The sequence below is a fragment of the Carassius gibelio genome, chromosome B8 (genome assembly GCF_023724105.1).
Source record: "Carassius gibelio isolate Cgi1373 ecotype wild population from Czech Republic chromosome B8, carGib1.2-hapl.c, whole genome shotgun sequence".
Lineage (NCBI taxonomy): Eukaryota > Metazoa > Chordata > Actinopteri > Cypriniformes > Cyprinidae > Carassius > Carassius gibelio.
Window position 1 is genome coordinate 11,298,019 of NC_068403.1, and position 14,687 is coordinate 11,312,705.

General features: G+C 37.2%; 1 protein-coding gene across 3 annotated transcripts in view; it reads left to right on the top strand.

Annotated features, from left to right (window-relative positions):
- csnk1g2b (casein kinase 1, gamma 2b) overlaps positions 1–14,687 on the top strand; it is a 31,298-nt gene that overhangs the window by 10,998 nt on the left and 5,613 nt on the right. For all 3 annotated transcript variants that reach the window (XM_052563758.1, XM_052563759.1, XM_052563757.1), the window contains exons 3-8: positions 7,431–7,500; positions 12,341–12,489; positions 12,686–12,920; positions 13,214–13,299; positions 14,259–14,343; positions 14,429–14,577. In XM_052563758.1, the coding sequence (XP_052419718.1) occupies positions 7,431–7,500; positions 12,341–12,489; positions 12,686–12,920; positions 13,214–13,299; positions 14,259–14,343; positions 14,429–14,577 (774 nt within the window). The remainder of the gene's footprint in view (positions 1–7,430; positions 7,501–12,340; positions 12,490–12,685; positions 12,921–13,213; positions 13,300–14,258; positions 14,344–14,428; positions 14,578–14,687) is intronic.

Here is a 14,687-nt window from a genome sequence, read left to right on the forward strand (position 1 = left end):
AATCATCCCAAAGTGATTATCGGCCGATAGTGATCAGTAGCCGATCAATTGGAGCACCCATACAGTCAGGCTCTGCCCTCTACTGACATCCCTAGAACAGCAATAGTGGGAGAAGGTGGGGGGGGGGGGATAGTTTGAGAAACAACAGTAGTTGGAGAGAGAATAAGGCTGATGAAAGGTTCTCTTTGTTCCCTGGTTCTTGTCGACACAGTGCTCCAGTCAGTCCATACTGAGAGGCTCACCAGGGACCCAGAACAGAGCGGAGGAGTGGAAACACTACGTAGTGCTGGGGATCCCAGTTTTGTAATACATGTATGACAGCTTCCAAACAGATACTTTGTAGTGATACAAAAGCTTTGGCTTGTTTGATCGTACATGTGTCCACAGATCTCGCTGTGTGAGAGATTCTTTAATGTTTGTTGGTGGCCTTATGAATTTTATTTCTATTCTATTTCTTTTCTGAGCCCCACCCATATACAATTTCTTTCATTCTGGTCTCTCATTCATCCATTTATCATTCGAGATTGAGGGCCTGGGAATGTGAGAAATGGATAAATTGGCACTATCTCTAGGCAAGAAGATTGGTTTTGTCATGGTGTCCATTAGCACTTGCTTAAAAATGAAGCACTGGATCTCTCTTGCAGTGATTGACAGCTTCTATCAGATGATTGACAGCAGCCAGGCTGCTCCCAGAGACTGAAATTCACTGCTAAATGAGATATTCGTCACTCTGGGGATATGACCAAAGTGTTATATCACAGTGTGAGTAATTTTATATCATGACAGGGCCGTAGCTTAAGTTCACAGGACCCTGGACAGAATTTTTATGGCTTGGCGCCTGTTCTACATATGAGTCCTGTCCCTGCATCCCTATTGTTACTTAAGAATATGGGGAATAAATGTGTTTAAATATGTGTGTCTTCGGAGATTGTGTTGATCGTGGATGCATTCCTGAAGAATATGCAATGAGTTGTCTATAATGTCCTGTCAGGAAGCAGAAGATTGATTTAATCAGAGTAGATTAAGCCTGTCACATCTGCAGTGCAAATGACGTCCTGCTCTGGAATCCTCTCTCATCTCCCCCGGGCTGCTCACACTAGTGACAGTGGTACCAGTCTGTGTATGAAGCTCTGCTGTTAGACTTCTGCAGCTGTTCTCCCTCCATCTGGGACTCTGAAATCTGATCTAAAATCAAGGGGTTGAAGGAGCAGGACACAGACCAGCTGTTTCTGTCTTATCCAGACTCCTAGACACCTTTACCCATAATTACTTCAGATTGAAGGCCCTGGTTGTGACTCTAGTATCATGCACTTTAGCTTCACGTATTGGTTATCGAAACATATAAATTGGGTATTTGTTCCAAATTGTCTTTAAATTTTAATAAGTTTTACCTATTTGCTAACTTAATGTCTTTGTTGTTGTGTGAAGGGGTTTAGTGCGTGTTAGTCTGAAGAAAAAAGTTTTTATAATCCTTCAAAATGTGTTTTCTGCTTATGTAACTGAGCCTGCATAGTAGTATACTATGGATAATTTTTTTTTTCATTTAATCTATTTTTTTTTTTTTTTTGATATTTAATCTATCTATCTATTTCTTTTTTTTTTTGTGATTATGGAACTAAAATGTTTAATTGTCTTTAATTTCTATTTTCTTTCATTTTTAAAAATGTTTACTACTTAATTACTAGTAAAATTACAGTTAGGTCACAATAGTTAACTAGATGTTTAATTAATATTAAATAATATTAAATGTATTTATTTATTTGCATGGTACAACCTACACGTCTTTAAATGCATACACTTTAAAACTTCAAATTGCATCTCATCTGGGTAATGCAAATCTGAAGTCAACCTTATTTAAACATTTGTTGGTTTTAAAAAGTTGTTTAAAGTCATTTTGCACATCTCTAATAAAAATGGGCAAGATGGTCACACAGTATTCCTGGAAATAAAGTGCAGACGAAAATGTATACATCCATAGCAGTCTCATTCTGTAGGCTGCTGGCTGTGCAACCTGCCCTCTTCAGCTCATGTCAGCAATAATGATGAATCCCCACTTGGCTTTTCTAACACCTCATCAAAACATCCATACACAATTGGCATAGCAGATGGTCCTTGGGCCCCACACGTGCTAGTTAATTTAGTTGGCTGGTGCATTTTAGTGAATGTTGTTTATGCACCTTCTCGTCTTCTGCGAGAATTTGTAGAATGTGGAGAATCTCAAAAATTATTTGATATTTCAGAACAATTGATAGCTAACTGCTGTGAAATCACTCAGTGTTGTCCGATGTTGACCTGTTTAATCTTTAAAAAAAAAAAAAAAAAAAAAAAAAGATATATTCGACATGGCATCCTGTAAATAAACTAATTTTCAATAAGAACACACCATTTCATGATCCATTGCTTATTATTGGCTAATTGCATAGGTAAAAGATTGTGCATTGCTTAGATCATCATAAAACAACCCACACTGAATGTGTTTTTTAATAAAGTAATGCCTGTAGCCAGTGATACTTTATCCTCCATGTTAAGTTGTACTAAAGTCCTCTAATGCAGCAGATGATATCATCGATTACAACTGACTGACAAGGATTAACTCAGTTCAGCCTCTCACAGTCTTTTTTTTTGTTGGATTATGTGTTTCATAATGGCATGGGTGTAAAAGCACAGAGCCTCACATTAAAATGAGATCATGAACTCTTAAATTATTTCTGCGCAGTGGATTTTTCTCGGTATCATCTTTCAAGCTTTTTAATGACATTAAACCTTCAGTTTGTAGAAATGCTTTTCGTGGGTGTCCCCTCTCACTTGCTTAAAGTTGTGTCATTTGTGGAGTCTGTACATTCATACTCTAAGCTCAGTCAGTTGGAAAGTCAAAGAGGAACTGATTTTGGACTAGTTGATGTCCTTGGGTGCAGTACAAAGATAATATTATAGCGGACAAATGGGTTGCGAATGTTCTTGTTTATTGCAGTATTAGACTTTATTTACATTTTTAGACAATTTATTTAGACCAAAATTGATTTTTATTTTATAATTATATACAGTCCAGTATATTATTATTATTATTATTATTATTATTATTATATAATCTAATCAAGTGTGGTTGAAATAATGTCTAAATGTAAATCAAGTCTAATACAGCAGTAAACATGAAAGCAAATAAGTAGCATTTTAGTATAGCGACCAATTCTCCCTATTAACCAATTGCTTATTAGCATGCAAGCCCAATTTTTGCTAAATCGTGCGTATTTTAGGAGTTCCACAATTCATATGAATTTGTACGAATCACCAAACGTACCCATAACTGGGGTGTAGCCAAATCGTACAAAATCATACGAGTGAGGTCGTACAAATCAGCCACCTTGTAAAATACGTAAGAAATGGTCGTGAGATAGTGTTGAGCATGATGATTATGCGCATATTGCCCATACTTGACATTTGTACAAGCACATATTCATATTCTATATCCCTAATCTTACCCAAAACCTAAATTTAACAACTACCATACTATTAGCAGCAAATTAGGACTTTGAGGCAAAAGTTGTAGTTAATGGTTTGTTAATAGCGAGAATTGGACCTTAAAAGAAAGCATGACTAACAAATGTCATCCTGTTATTATGAATCTTTTCTTATTTTGAATGAATCATTTGACCCAATCCCAATTTTGATTTATTGGCAATAGGTATTTGAGAAAAAGGTTTAGCGATTTATAATTATTGAGGGTACTAGCCCTCCTCAATGTCTGTGGTGGTTATCTATAATGATATGACTTTAGCAAACAAGCTATTTTTTTCTTTCTTTGAATAACAGGACCGTAAATATGAACACAAGACTGAATGTAACATAAAACAAATGATACATTTGCATTTGAATCTTAATTGATGCCTTAATGCTTACTTATGTGTCTTTTTGTTCGCTTAGGCAGCCATGTTGCCGCCACTGTAAAATATTTATTTATTTGAATATCATGTTTTCTTTGAAATGCATCATATTTAAGAGAAAAAATGGGTTGCAAATGTATTTGACCTTCTTTTACAGTGTTTAGATTTGAATAAAGCAGTCTGCTGTTATACTTATGTAATGCTTATGCTTTTTTTGGGCATGTCTGTGGTTTTGGGTGGAGCTCTCTATGGGTGTTAAGACAGGGCACTGATTTCTTGTATTTGCAGAGGGCACAGTGCTCACAATAGGAGCCTGTGCCAGTGCCTTGGGCATTCTGTTTATGACAGTGATTCATGATGATGATGCTCATTTGCATGAACAGAAACCGTTTCGAAAGTTTGCATGAAATCCACTAACTGCATCAGATCATTTCCATCTCATTAAATGGAAAACTAAAGGAAATGCAAAGTTACTGAAACTGTGGAGATTCCCAGAGATTTGAATGCATGATGCATTGTTGATTTTAAGGAGTGTAACTGCTTTCCTGTGTTTATTTATTTATGTATTTATTTATTTAAGATGCATAATGTTTCAGTTCATACTTGTTTAGATGTTTACCAGATGCTTACATCTTATATCAGTAAATTCCCCACCCCCCACTTTCCCCTTAAAACTGAGAGATTTGGATGGACATTCTGGTGTGCTTAATCTGTCCTATCCCTTCAGTATTCTTCCTGGAAAGAGCCGTATCAGTGCCTGACCACTGTTACATCACAGCTCAACAGATGCAGCTCTGCACCGCTGTGTTTACCAGTTTTCTGAGCAAGTAACATGAGCTGGATTGAACCATTAGAATCCAGAACATAGAACCCTCTTAGTCTGCAGTGTTTTACCTAACTAAGACATTACTCTTCTGATTTTACCTTTCAATGCCACAGTAAACCTTTAACACCTTTAAAAAATTTTAACGATAAAGAAATAAAAAATCTTTTGAAATTTCTATTGATCAAAGAATAAAAAAAAGCAGTTTACAAACTCTTCAAAACTGATAGCTGAAAATCAGTATATTAGAATGATTTTTGAAAGGACCGTGTGACACTAAAGCGGTGTTATTTTAGTATCAGTGAGAAAAAGTGCTGAAAGGATTTGTTGAGTTCTATGTGATATTAGCCATTTTCAATACTATTTAGGGCAGATAGGGTAGATAGTATGAGATGCAGGGATATTTAAGACCGTAAATTAGACATGTGCCGGTATTCGGTAATGCGATATATCACAATTGATAGCATTCTAAAGCAGTTATTAAAGAAGTTATTAGAAAGAGCGACAGAGACACACAGAGAGAGAGAGAGAGAGAAAGGAAGAGAGCTTGTGTGAATTAGGCTACCGTACCTCTAAACGCTCTTCTGCTGCAGCGTCTCTAAACAGCGCTGTCTCCTTGCTAGTGAGAAATGTCATGTGTAGCCTTTAAGTTGCTACACTATATATTCTAACTGATAAAATCGTCAGAGCAGTGATGACAACACCTTTTTTTGCAAACTATGCAACCGTTATTACAATTAAATATGCAAAGTGATATTGAACTGAAATGCGTTCAAGAGAGCTGTCTGGAACTACGTTCGCCGTGCGTTTCCCAGAAAATAATTGCACACCTCAGAACATTCGTCAGCCAATTAGATTCAAGCATTAAATGGCCCCATAGTATAACTATAATAAATGTATCCAATTTCAGCAGTAATTTTTTTTTTCTAAAAAGGAAACAAATTGTTTATTTTAAGAGATTGATCTTATTTTCTCTTGTATATCTAGTATTGCTCTTTAAATAAAGAAAAATTACTTCTGCGATTAATCAATGGAGTAATCAGTAGAATACTGGATTACTAAAATAATCAATAGCTACAGCCCTAGTGCGAAACTAAAGGTTTTAATATTTTTAATTGTTTTGTAGTGTTTTATTAGTTTTTGATTTAAATGTTTATATGTCTATGATATTTTATTACCTTTATTTCAGTTTATTTTAGTACAGTTTGTTTTTACTCTGCATTGGCAGGAATGATTCTCCAATTATTTTATAAATATTTATGCATTTATATAATTCTATATTATGAATTATATAGTATTAAACTATTCCTGATATAATATCAAACACCAAGGTTGCTACTAGTCATTTTTTGCAGATGTTTTTCATTCCGATTTAACTTAGTTACATAGGAAAACCACCTAGAGGTTAAGTGCTTTAATCAACTGATTTGTTATTAGATTCATGGGTTTTGAACTTCTGATTTTGTTCATTACCAGTCCAGCAGCTTTAATCACAAGGCCACCGTTACACCATAAAGGTCATGTTTGTGCATGTCTGTGGTCAGGTGGATGGATGAGCGCTGGCTGTTAGCAGGCTCTGGGAGATGGAGAGGCCCGGCTGCTGTACTGTGAGGGCTCTGTAACATGACACCTGATTGAGGACTCGCTCAGTGTGTTCTCTGTTACAGGCCATTAACCACTGGAAAGTTTTTTCCAGGCAGTCTCTCTTGACTTATATAAAGGGTTCAGGGATGGATTCTTTATAACAAAGAAAATGTGGGAGGGTGACAGAACACGCTGCTAGTTTGGCCATGAGAAGTGATATAGTCGTGTTGTTGGCTCTGACTTCTCTTTTACCATCCCACTTCAGTTTTTAGAAGAGCACTTGTGCCATCTGTGTGCACTTGACATTTCAGTTAACTTTCTTTTGTTTTTGTATTTTTTCTTTTTTTTCTCCTTTTAATTGTATGTATTAATTTGTTCTTAAAAATAAAACTTGTGGCATACAGTGCAACTTAATTTTATCACTTCTATCCTGACTTGCACTGCACAATCAATCTTTAAAGAGCAAAATATTTAATATATTGATAATCTTCCCATGCAGCAGTCAAACACTGATTCAGAGAGTTTGAAATTATGATGTAAATGAGAGCACATTGGATTCGTCTATACATTTTACAGCTGGTTTATTCAAATGAATGTACTTTTGAAATAAAAGATTTATATTGATCAGAAATTCCCGAGGGGTTGTTTCAAAAACAACCTTGAAACATTGATTATAATGTTTCTTGAGCAACAAATCGGCATGTTAGAATGATTTCCGAAAGATCATTTGACACTGAAGACTGGAATAATAGCTGCTAAACCTTCAGCTTTGTCATGAATAAATCTTACACAAAATAAATATTAAAATAGAAAACGGTTATTTTAAATTGTGAAAATTTCACACTAATACTGTTTTTATATTGTTGATCCAATAAATGCAGCCTTGGTGAGCACACAGAAAAATCTTATCAACCCCAAGTAGTTTGCAAAATGGTAAAAAAAAAAAAAAGAGTATTTTTGGAAAATGTGCAAAATAAAGGTGGATATGTGTTGTTGACTAGAAGTATGTGATGCTGAAATTACCTTTGTACTTTGTTGTAAAGCTGAGGATTATTGTCACATTTGTGTTTGTGTTATATTTGAGAGATTCTCTGATTATTTCCTGTAATCCTCTAATGCCTAGTCTTTTCCTTCTCTTTTAGGAGCCAATCAAATCCAGGGCACCTCAACTCCATTTGGAGTACAGATTTTATAAACAGCTGGGAAGTTCAGGTAAGCCTCACAGCCTTTCTAGAATCGTATGTTATATGCTTTATGAAAAACCGCCACCTACTCATCCTGTATGAGACCGATCTTCCTTCAGTTGTGTGCTGTGAATCGTGGGGGTGGTGATTTCAGCCTTTTGACGTGGCTGCTTCACCCATCAGCAGCAAGTGAAAGTGAAAAGGAGGAGGGTCTAAAATGGGATTGAGATTAAGGGGGTACAAGGTGAGAGGTTACCCAGGGGAAGTCCACTAGGAGATGATGTCGCGTTCAAGTTCTTGTTTATTACGTAATGCCTCGGTGTGTCTCCCTCCGAGTTAAATCTCAGAGCTCTGTGATTGGAGAACTACACTTGGCCATTTTGATTGTAATTACCATACATTTTGTGAAGCCAGAAGGCTGAACTTTGATCCTTTTAAGCCCTACAATGAAAAGGACGAGCAGCTTGTATAAATCCTTGGTGCTTCCATCCATTTGATCACTGAACCGGAAGGTTGACTGGCACAAAGTACAGCTCTTATTCACATCGAACCATAGCCACCTTTCAATGCAATGATCTCATTCACTAAACGCCTGTCTCTAGACCCAGGCTCTGATCCTCTGCCAGCTCACCGGAGCCACTGCTGCCACCCCTGCAACATTAATAGCCAGTGAAAGTGCAGGCGTGCAGGGCAGGCCCACTATATTTATAGCTACACGACTCCTCGTGGCTGGGTTGCCATTATCGAATGTCTAGCACGTGACTGATTCCTCTCTAGAAGAAAGCCATATGTCCAGTAGTGCGTGAAGAGAAAATAAACATGGATGGCTATCGTGTTTCAGTTGCTGCTGCCGTTTATGAACCAGGTCTTTCACAAAGCTAAAGAATGTATAATCATTTCTGTTTTATTGTTTGACTTTTTCCAGGGTTTCTGCAGGTCTTAAGGGTCATACAAGTCTTCCTTAGTGCTTCCACATATTAAGGCCTTAAAGCATCTTAAATCAGAGCAGAAAATCTTAAATTTAAAATGGCTTTAAATATTGTGCACACTGATTTTTCTTACCACATTGCCAGATAGTTGTTCTTGTTTTAATCATAAACTCCCTTAACTTCCATCACTTTGTCAGTAAACTAGACTTATATAATCGTGTGATATTGCTTTCCAAATAAATGTATGTTGACTTAAATATCTTCAGACATTTACAAAATTCTAAATATTTCAAAAGAATTACAAAGTATTTTAAATGGTTGCTGATACAACTCATTGCATTCTCCCTATGTATTTATATTTAGAAAACACGTTGCGTTCCCTTTAATTTATTCCTTTAAATTTTCTATAATTGGTCTTAAAATGTGTCTTAAATGTACCTTCATAAAACCTGCAGAAACCCTGTATGTATTTGATTGTTTGTGACATTTATCCTTTTATAAAACTTATATAAACAAGATTTTGAGGTGAATAATTATTTGGGGTTTTGGGTTAACTGTCCCATGTGGTGTTTTGCTGTATTTTACATTGCTCAGAATGTCAAACCTTGACCTTTAAATTTAGCTCCTTTTCTTACTTGTTGTCTATGGACTGATGTGTCTTGTCGGTCAAAGAGTGTTAGGTTATTCTCTCTCTCCGATTCATTTTTGCTTATGCTTGTCATCCTAACCTTCAATCCGAGGCCTAAATGACATGGGCCATACAGTATACTGGAATGGACAAAAGACCATCGGGCTCAAAATGTTCAGCTCTAATAGATGAATGCAGTCTCAAAAACTTGACGTTTCTCAACCTGTGGTTTTCAGCATGACACTGAATCTTACACAAGATGCATAACCATCACTTCAAACTGAACGTGATCTCTTTCCAAAGCAAGCCAGGTTTTACGAAGCCTAGGAGGAGACAACCAAACTAGAGCCTCCAGCTTTCCCAGCAGAGAATCCTTTGAGAGATCTGCCATTGTGAGACTCATCTCAAGCCACTGGAGAACCTCAGTTCACTTAAACCTGCAGCTAAAGAACAGTGTTCGTTCTCTACCTCCCTGGAAAAAGAGTCCAGGTCATGTTAGGTTGTTTCTGGGCCATATTGCCACACACTCTTTCTAATTGTTGATGTCATAGTGCTGCATTTATCATAAATAAGATCTTTGCTTTGCACCATCAACAGTTTTGTACTTTAAATGTCATACAGTTTTATGCCTCTGTCAATTATTTAAAGCGTAAGGCATTTTAAAGTGCAATGAAGGGGAATTAGCTGCTGCCGTGTGGCTTACTTGTTTTAGATAGCTTGTGTTTAAATGTTTAATTGCTATTGTGGTGCTGATTTAAGCTCTAGAGTTATTTTTAGCTGAGTTGCATGGGGTGACTTTGACTTGGTTAGTGGCTTTTCAATCGTTGCGTTCAATCTCTGACATTTGGGGAAAAAAGGGTCATGAAACTCTCTGCAGTGCAGGCTGTGGATGTTTAATGCAGCAGGGCGGATAACGCAAGCCCTCTCATCTCCTGAATCACACAGGGACCTTTGCTGGCCAGAGCGATCATGTTTCAGCCCCTGATTCTTCTCCACTGTCCCGCTAATGGAATCAGGGCCTTGTTGTTCTCTGGCTGCATGCTGAATCTTTAATATGCAAGCCTTCGCTTGGGCATGTGTGCTAAACTTTGACATTCCAGTGCGTCTGCTCTGAGAGGACATGTGTTTGATGAACAATGAGTTGTGTTGTTTTCTCTCAGGCTCTGTTAGTGATGAGAGCGAGTGGGGTTGTGATATGGCAGAAAATCTCCTTGTTGAACTTTAGTGTCGCTGCACAGAGGCTGTTAAAAGTGCAACGGTGCACCGCAGAAAAAATGCATAAAGCCAAAGACTGCCTACATAGGTGACATTTAAAGCGACATTTAAAAATTTATGAACTGAACTGATTTCATCGACTAAAAAATAATATGCTGATGACTAACACCATTAGTCAGTTGATTGATTGATTATGCATGTATGCATTTTTTATGTATTTATTCATGCATGTATGTATTTGTTTTATTATTTTTTTATCAGTGTTGGTTGACATTGATGTTTATCAGCTTAATGTTGATATGTAATCATAGCAGGATGTTTCTGCCTGTTATAAGATTACTTTTGCTATCATTATATTTTATCCATATTTCATGTTGTTTAGTTGACATTAACGAGATTTATTAATTTGAGATTTTAATGTGTAAACGTATTTTATTCATTTTTTTAATTTTGTAGATTATTATTATCATAAGCACTTTAATCAGCTATCTGCCCTAACATAAAAAAGAAAAAGATCTAATTCTCTGTATCAGTAGGAATGTTAGCGGTTCATTACTAATTGAGAGTTGAGACTTTTTGTGGCCTCTGCAATTACGGCTCATCACATGCCTTTCTGTTGTGCAGCTTTTTTGTGCATACTGAATGGATAAATTGGACTGTGCTTTCTCTCATAGCCATGCTTTCTGCCTATATAATCATTAAAATATTAATTTTTTTTGTATGATTTGAAACGCTTTTAAAAACGTGCAGTTGACCTTGTTTATAATTCAAGGAAGTGATCCAGCTGCGCATGGTTTTAATTATCCTTCTTCTGATTGCCGAGTTGGCGTTGGGTTTAAACTTCCGATCTGGTTCTTTGCTGAGTCAACTTCCTGGCTGCACTTTTGCCATGGGCACATCCATCATCGTTGTGGTTTCCAAACGGATCCGGGTGGCTAAAGTGCAGGCAGGTGTGTGTACGCATGTTCGGCACCCCCACCCGTGGGAATGATGTTTGCCAGATCAGGTAAATCCTTCTATAACCCTCCCTGGAGCTGGGTTTTCCTAGGCTCGCTGTCTCAGTGGGTCTCATGCGCCTCTGCATCCGACCATTGGACCGAAGAACACACATACACAAAAGTGATTTGGCACAGGCGACCTGGAATTGAATTGGAAACACTGGCAGTGGGCAGCAGTTAAGAACTGTGTGTGCTTGAGGTCTTGTTTTGTGGAGTCACAGCAAAATTAAAAAGACTATTTTGCTTTGGTCTGTAATTTTAAGCTGTACTATGGTGCTAGGGGTGGGTGATACAGGCAAAAATAGCACAATATAAAAATACATTAAATCTTTTTTTATTATGAATGCATGTAAATATAATATATGAAAATATATTTTATAGATTATTTATATATATATATATATATATATATATATATATATATATATATATACCCATTTGAAGGTATTTTCTTATTTCTACTGTCATGAATATTCATTTGAATTATTTTATTACTTTTTGTTTTTTTAAATAAGCAAGTAAATATATAGGCTTCTCACTTTTAGTTGATAAACTTCGTGTTAGCAACTATATCTAAGGGAACACAGCCTTTTTTCTTTAATTTAAGCTCTTTTTGCTCTTTGATTGAACACCCATTTCCTGCCAAAAAGCACTGTTTTGCATAATTGCAGTAGAAAATTTATACTATGCTATATAGTTTCAGTGGAAGCAAAACAGTTTTGTTGAATGATGTTCAGCCCCGCCTTCATTTACCTTTCAGAATCATGTTCTTACTGTGAGGTGTGCATGGGACAGATCAACTGCTGTACAGCCCTCTGTAAACTCTGTGAGCGTGAGATAGTCGCTGTTTTAATGAATTGCATGATGAGCTCTCTCTCCTAGGGCTTGTTAGTAGTGTTCTGTTCAAGGTGTTGTCATTATGGGTCCTGTCGGAGACGGTGGCCTGCACTGGCCGTGAACAGGTTGCTAAACATTTGGTGGTGTTAAGAAAATAATAGAACAGACGCATTTCTCTAAAGGATAAAAACAAGAGTTTGAGATTCTGCATTTGCATTTCACTGGGTTGTAAAATGATAATTTTGTCTTTTGTCTTTGCAGAGGGAGTTCCTCAGGTCTTCTACTTCGGCCCTTGCGGGAAGTACAATGCTATGGTTCTGGAACTGCTTGGGCCCAGTCTGGAGGACCTGTTTGACCTCTGCGACCGCACTTTCTCCCTCAAGACCGTCCTAATGATAGCTATTCAACTGGTAAGCGTCTGGTCAGAGAGGCTGTTAGCTTTTTTTCAGCAGTTTTGGTTTGCCTCATTACACATTTAGGATTTATTTTGGCTGTTTTCGAAATTACTTCTAGGAATTGTTCAGCTCTTGCATGTTTTTGTTGGATTTTTTTATTTATTTATTTCGGTCCAGAATGTCCTTAACAGCATCTTCCTTGTTTTTTCAGATAACACGGATGGAGTACGTTCATACGCGGAGCTTGATATATCGAGATGTCAAGCCAGAGAATTTTTTGGTGGGGCGGCCGGGGTCTAAGAGGCAGCACACCATTCATATCATTGACTTCGGGCTTGCCAAAGAATACATAGACCCCGAGACCAAAAAACACATCCCATACCGAGAGCATAAGAGCCTGACTGGCACTGCCCGGTATATGAGTATCAACACACATTTGGGAAAAGGTGTGCACTAAATACGCTCCTTTCATTTTCCTGTGAAAACCAGCCTTGTGTTTCCAAAATGGACATTTCTCGATTTATTTATTTTTTTAACTGATTTCTTAGGCGAAGGGGAAAAATAATAAAATCAGCAACCCACCTTAAATTACATACTTTCATTTTCTTGAGTGACTCATATTTATGTAACCCACTTAATCATGTAGTCTGAAATATATCCGTCTCACTTTACAGCGAAAATGTACCTTTTGCGTCGATCAGTATGATGTGCAACAGTTGTTGTTTTTCTTCCTACTTAGAACAAAGCAGAAGGGACGACCTAGAAGCACTGGGCCATATGTTCATGTACTTCCTGAGAGGCAGTTTGCCCTGGCAGGGCTTGAAGGTTTGCACTCTTTTACCACCCATTCTTAAAATGATTTCATTTCTTTTTGATCTTTGCAACCTTTTTGAGGTATTAATAAAGGAATCCTCAGGTTTCAGGGTTTTCTATACACGTTACAATACTTCTGAAAATGTTAGGATGGCAAGATTTTAATTTTTTGACATAAGCCTCTTATGTTCACCAATGATGCATTTATTTGATCAAAAATACAATAAAAGCAATATAAATATCAAATTATTACAATAAAACGTTTCCCATTTTACTCTAAGGCTGCAGTCTTCAGTGTCACATGATCCTTTGGATATCATTCTTCATATCATGACTTAATTTCAGTGTTTGAAATGCAGATTTCTTTTTATTTAATGATACTCTTCAGTATTGTTTATGAAGGAACAGCGTTTATTAGAATTTTGCTAACATTACAGATGTCTTTGCTGTTACTTTTGAATGCATCCTTGCTAAATGAACCTATTTATTACTTTCAAGAAAAGTCTTACTGAATTTTTTGAACAGCAGTGTAACTGAGAAGTGCAATGACATGACAACAAATGCAGATATCAGCTGCTCATGTGGTTCAGTTGCTCAGCCATGTGTTAGAGCAATGAGTCACATGGCCGGAGCGGTTGCGGTTGCTTCTGAACGCACACAGGTGTTAGAAAGCTCTGTGCTAGCCTGCTGAATTGCTGTCTCTCACACCATTGTTAATTCATCACTTAAAGGGATTACATGGAAGGCACATGACAGTAGGGTGAGAATGAAAAAGGCAATGTTAAAAAGAAAAATGGTTCGAATCTTCTTTTGTTGTGCGAGTCATTGCCTATTCAATAAAACTAGCCAGAGGCAAAAGCTTGCCCTGGATATACGTGTTGCATATGCTTAATTACATTTCAGCCAGGTTTAGTCTTTCGTAAGTCTTTTCAGTTTGTTGGTGAGTAGTCATTTGTGTGTTTTCCATACAGGCGGACACGCTAAAAGAACGTTACCAGAAAATTGGCGACACCAAGCGAGCTACTCCGATCGAAGTGCTATGTGAAAGTTTCCCAGGTTAGTGCCATCCATGCGGTCATGTCAAGCACAGTAGTGTATGACTCGTTTCCCTGAACTAACGCCGTTTTAATTTTCTGTTCAGAGGAAATGGCCACCTATTTGAGATATGTGAGGCGACTGGACTTCTTTGAGAAACCAGATTACGACTACCTGAGAAAGCTCTTCACAGACCTCTTCGACAAGAACGGCTACGTCTTTGATTACGAGTACGACTGGGTCGGCAAGCCTCTCGTGAGTGTTTGTTTCCTCCACAGATACTTCCTCAATGCCTTTCTTGTGTACTTCAACTGTCAAATGCCTTTGTCATGCTATGTTGGGTTTATTTCCAATTGTATGAGTGT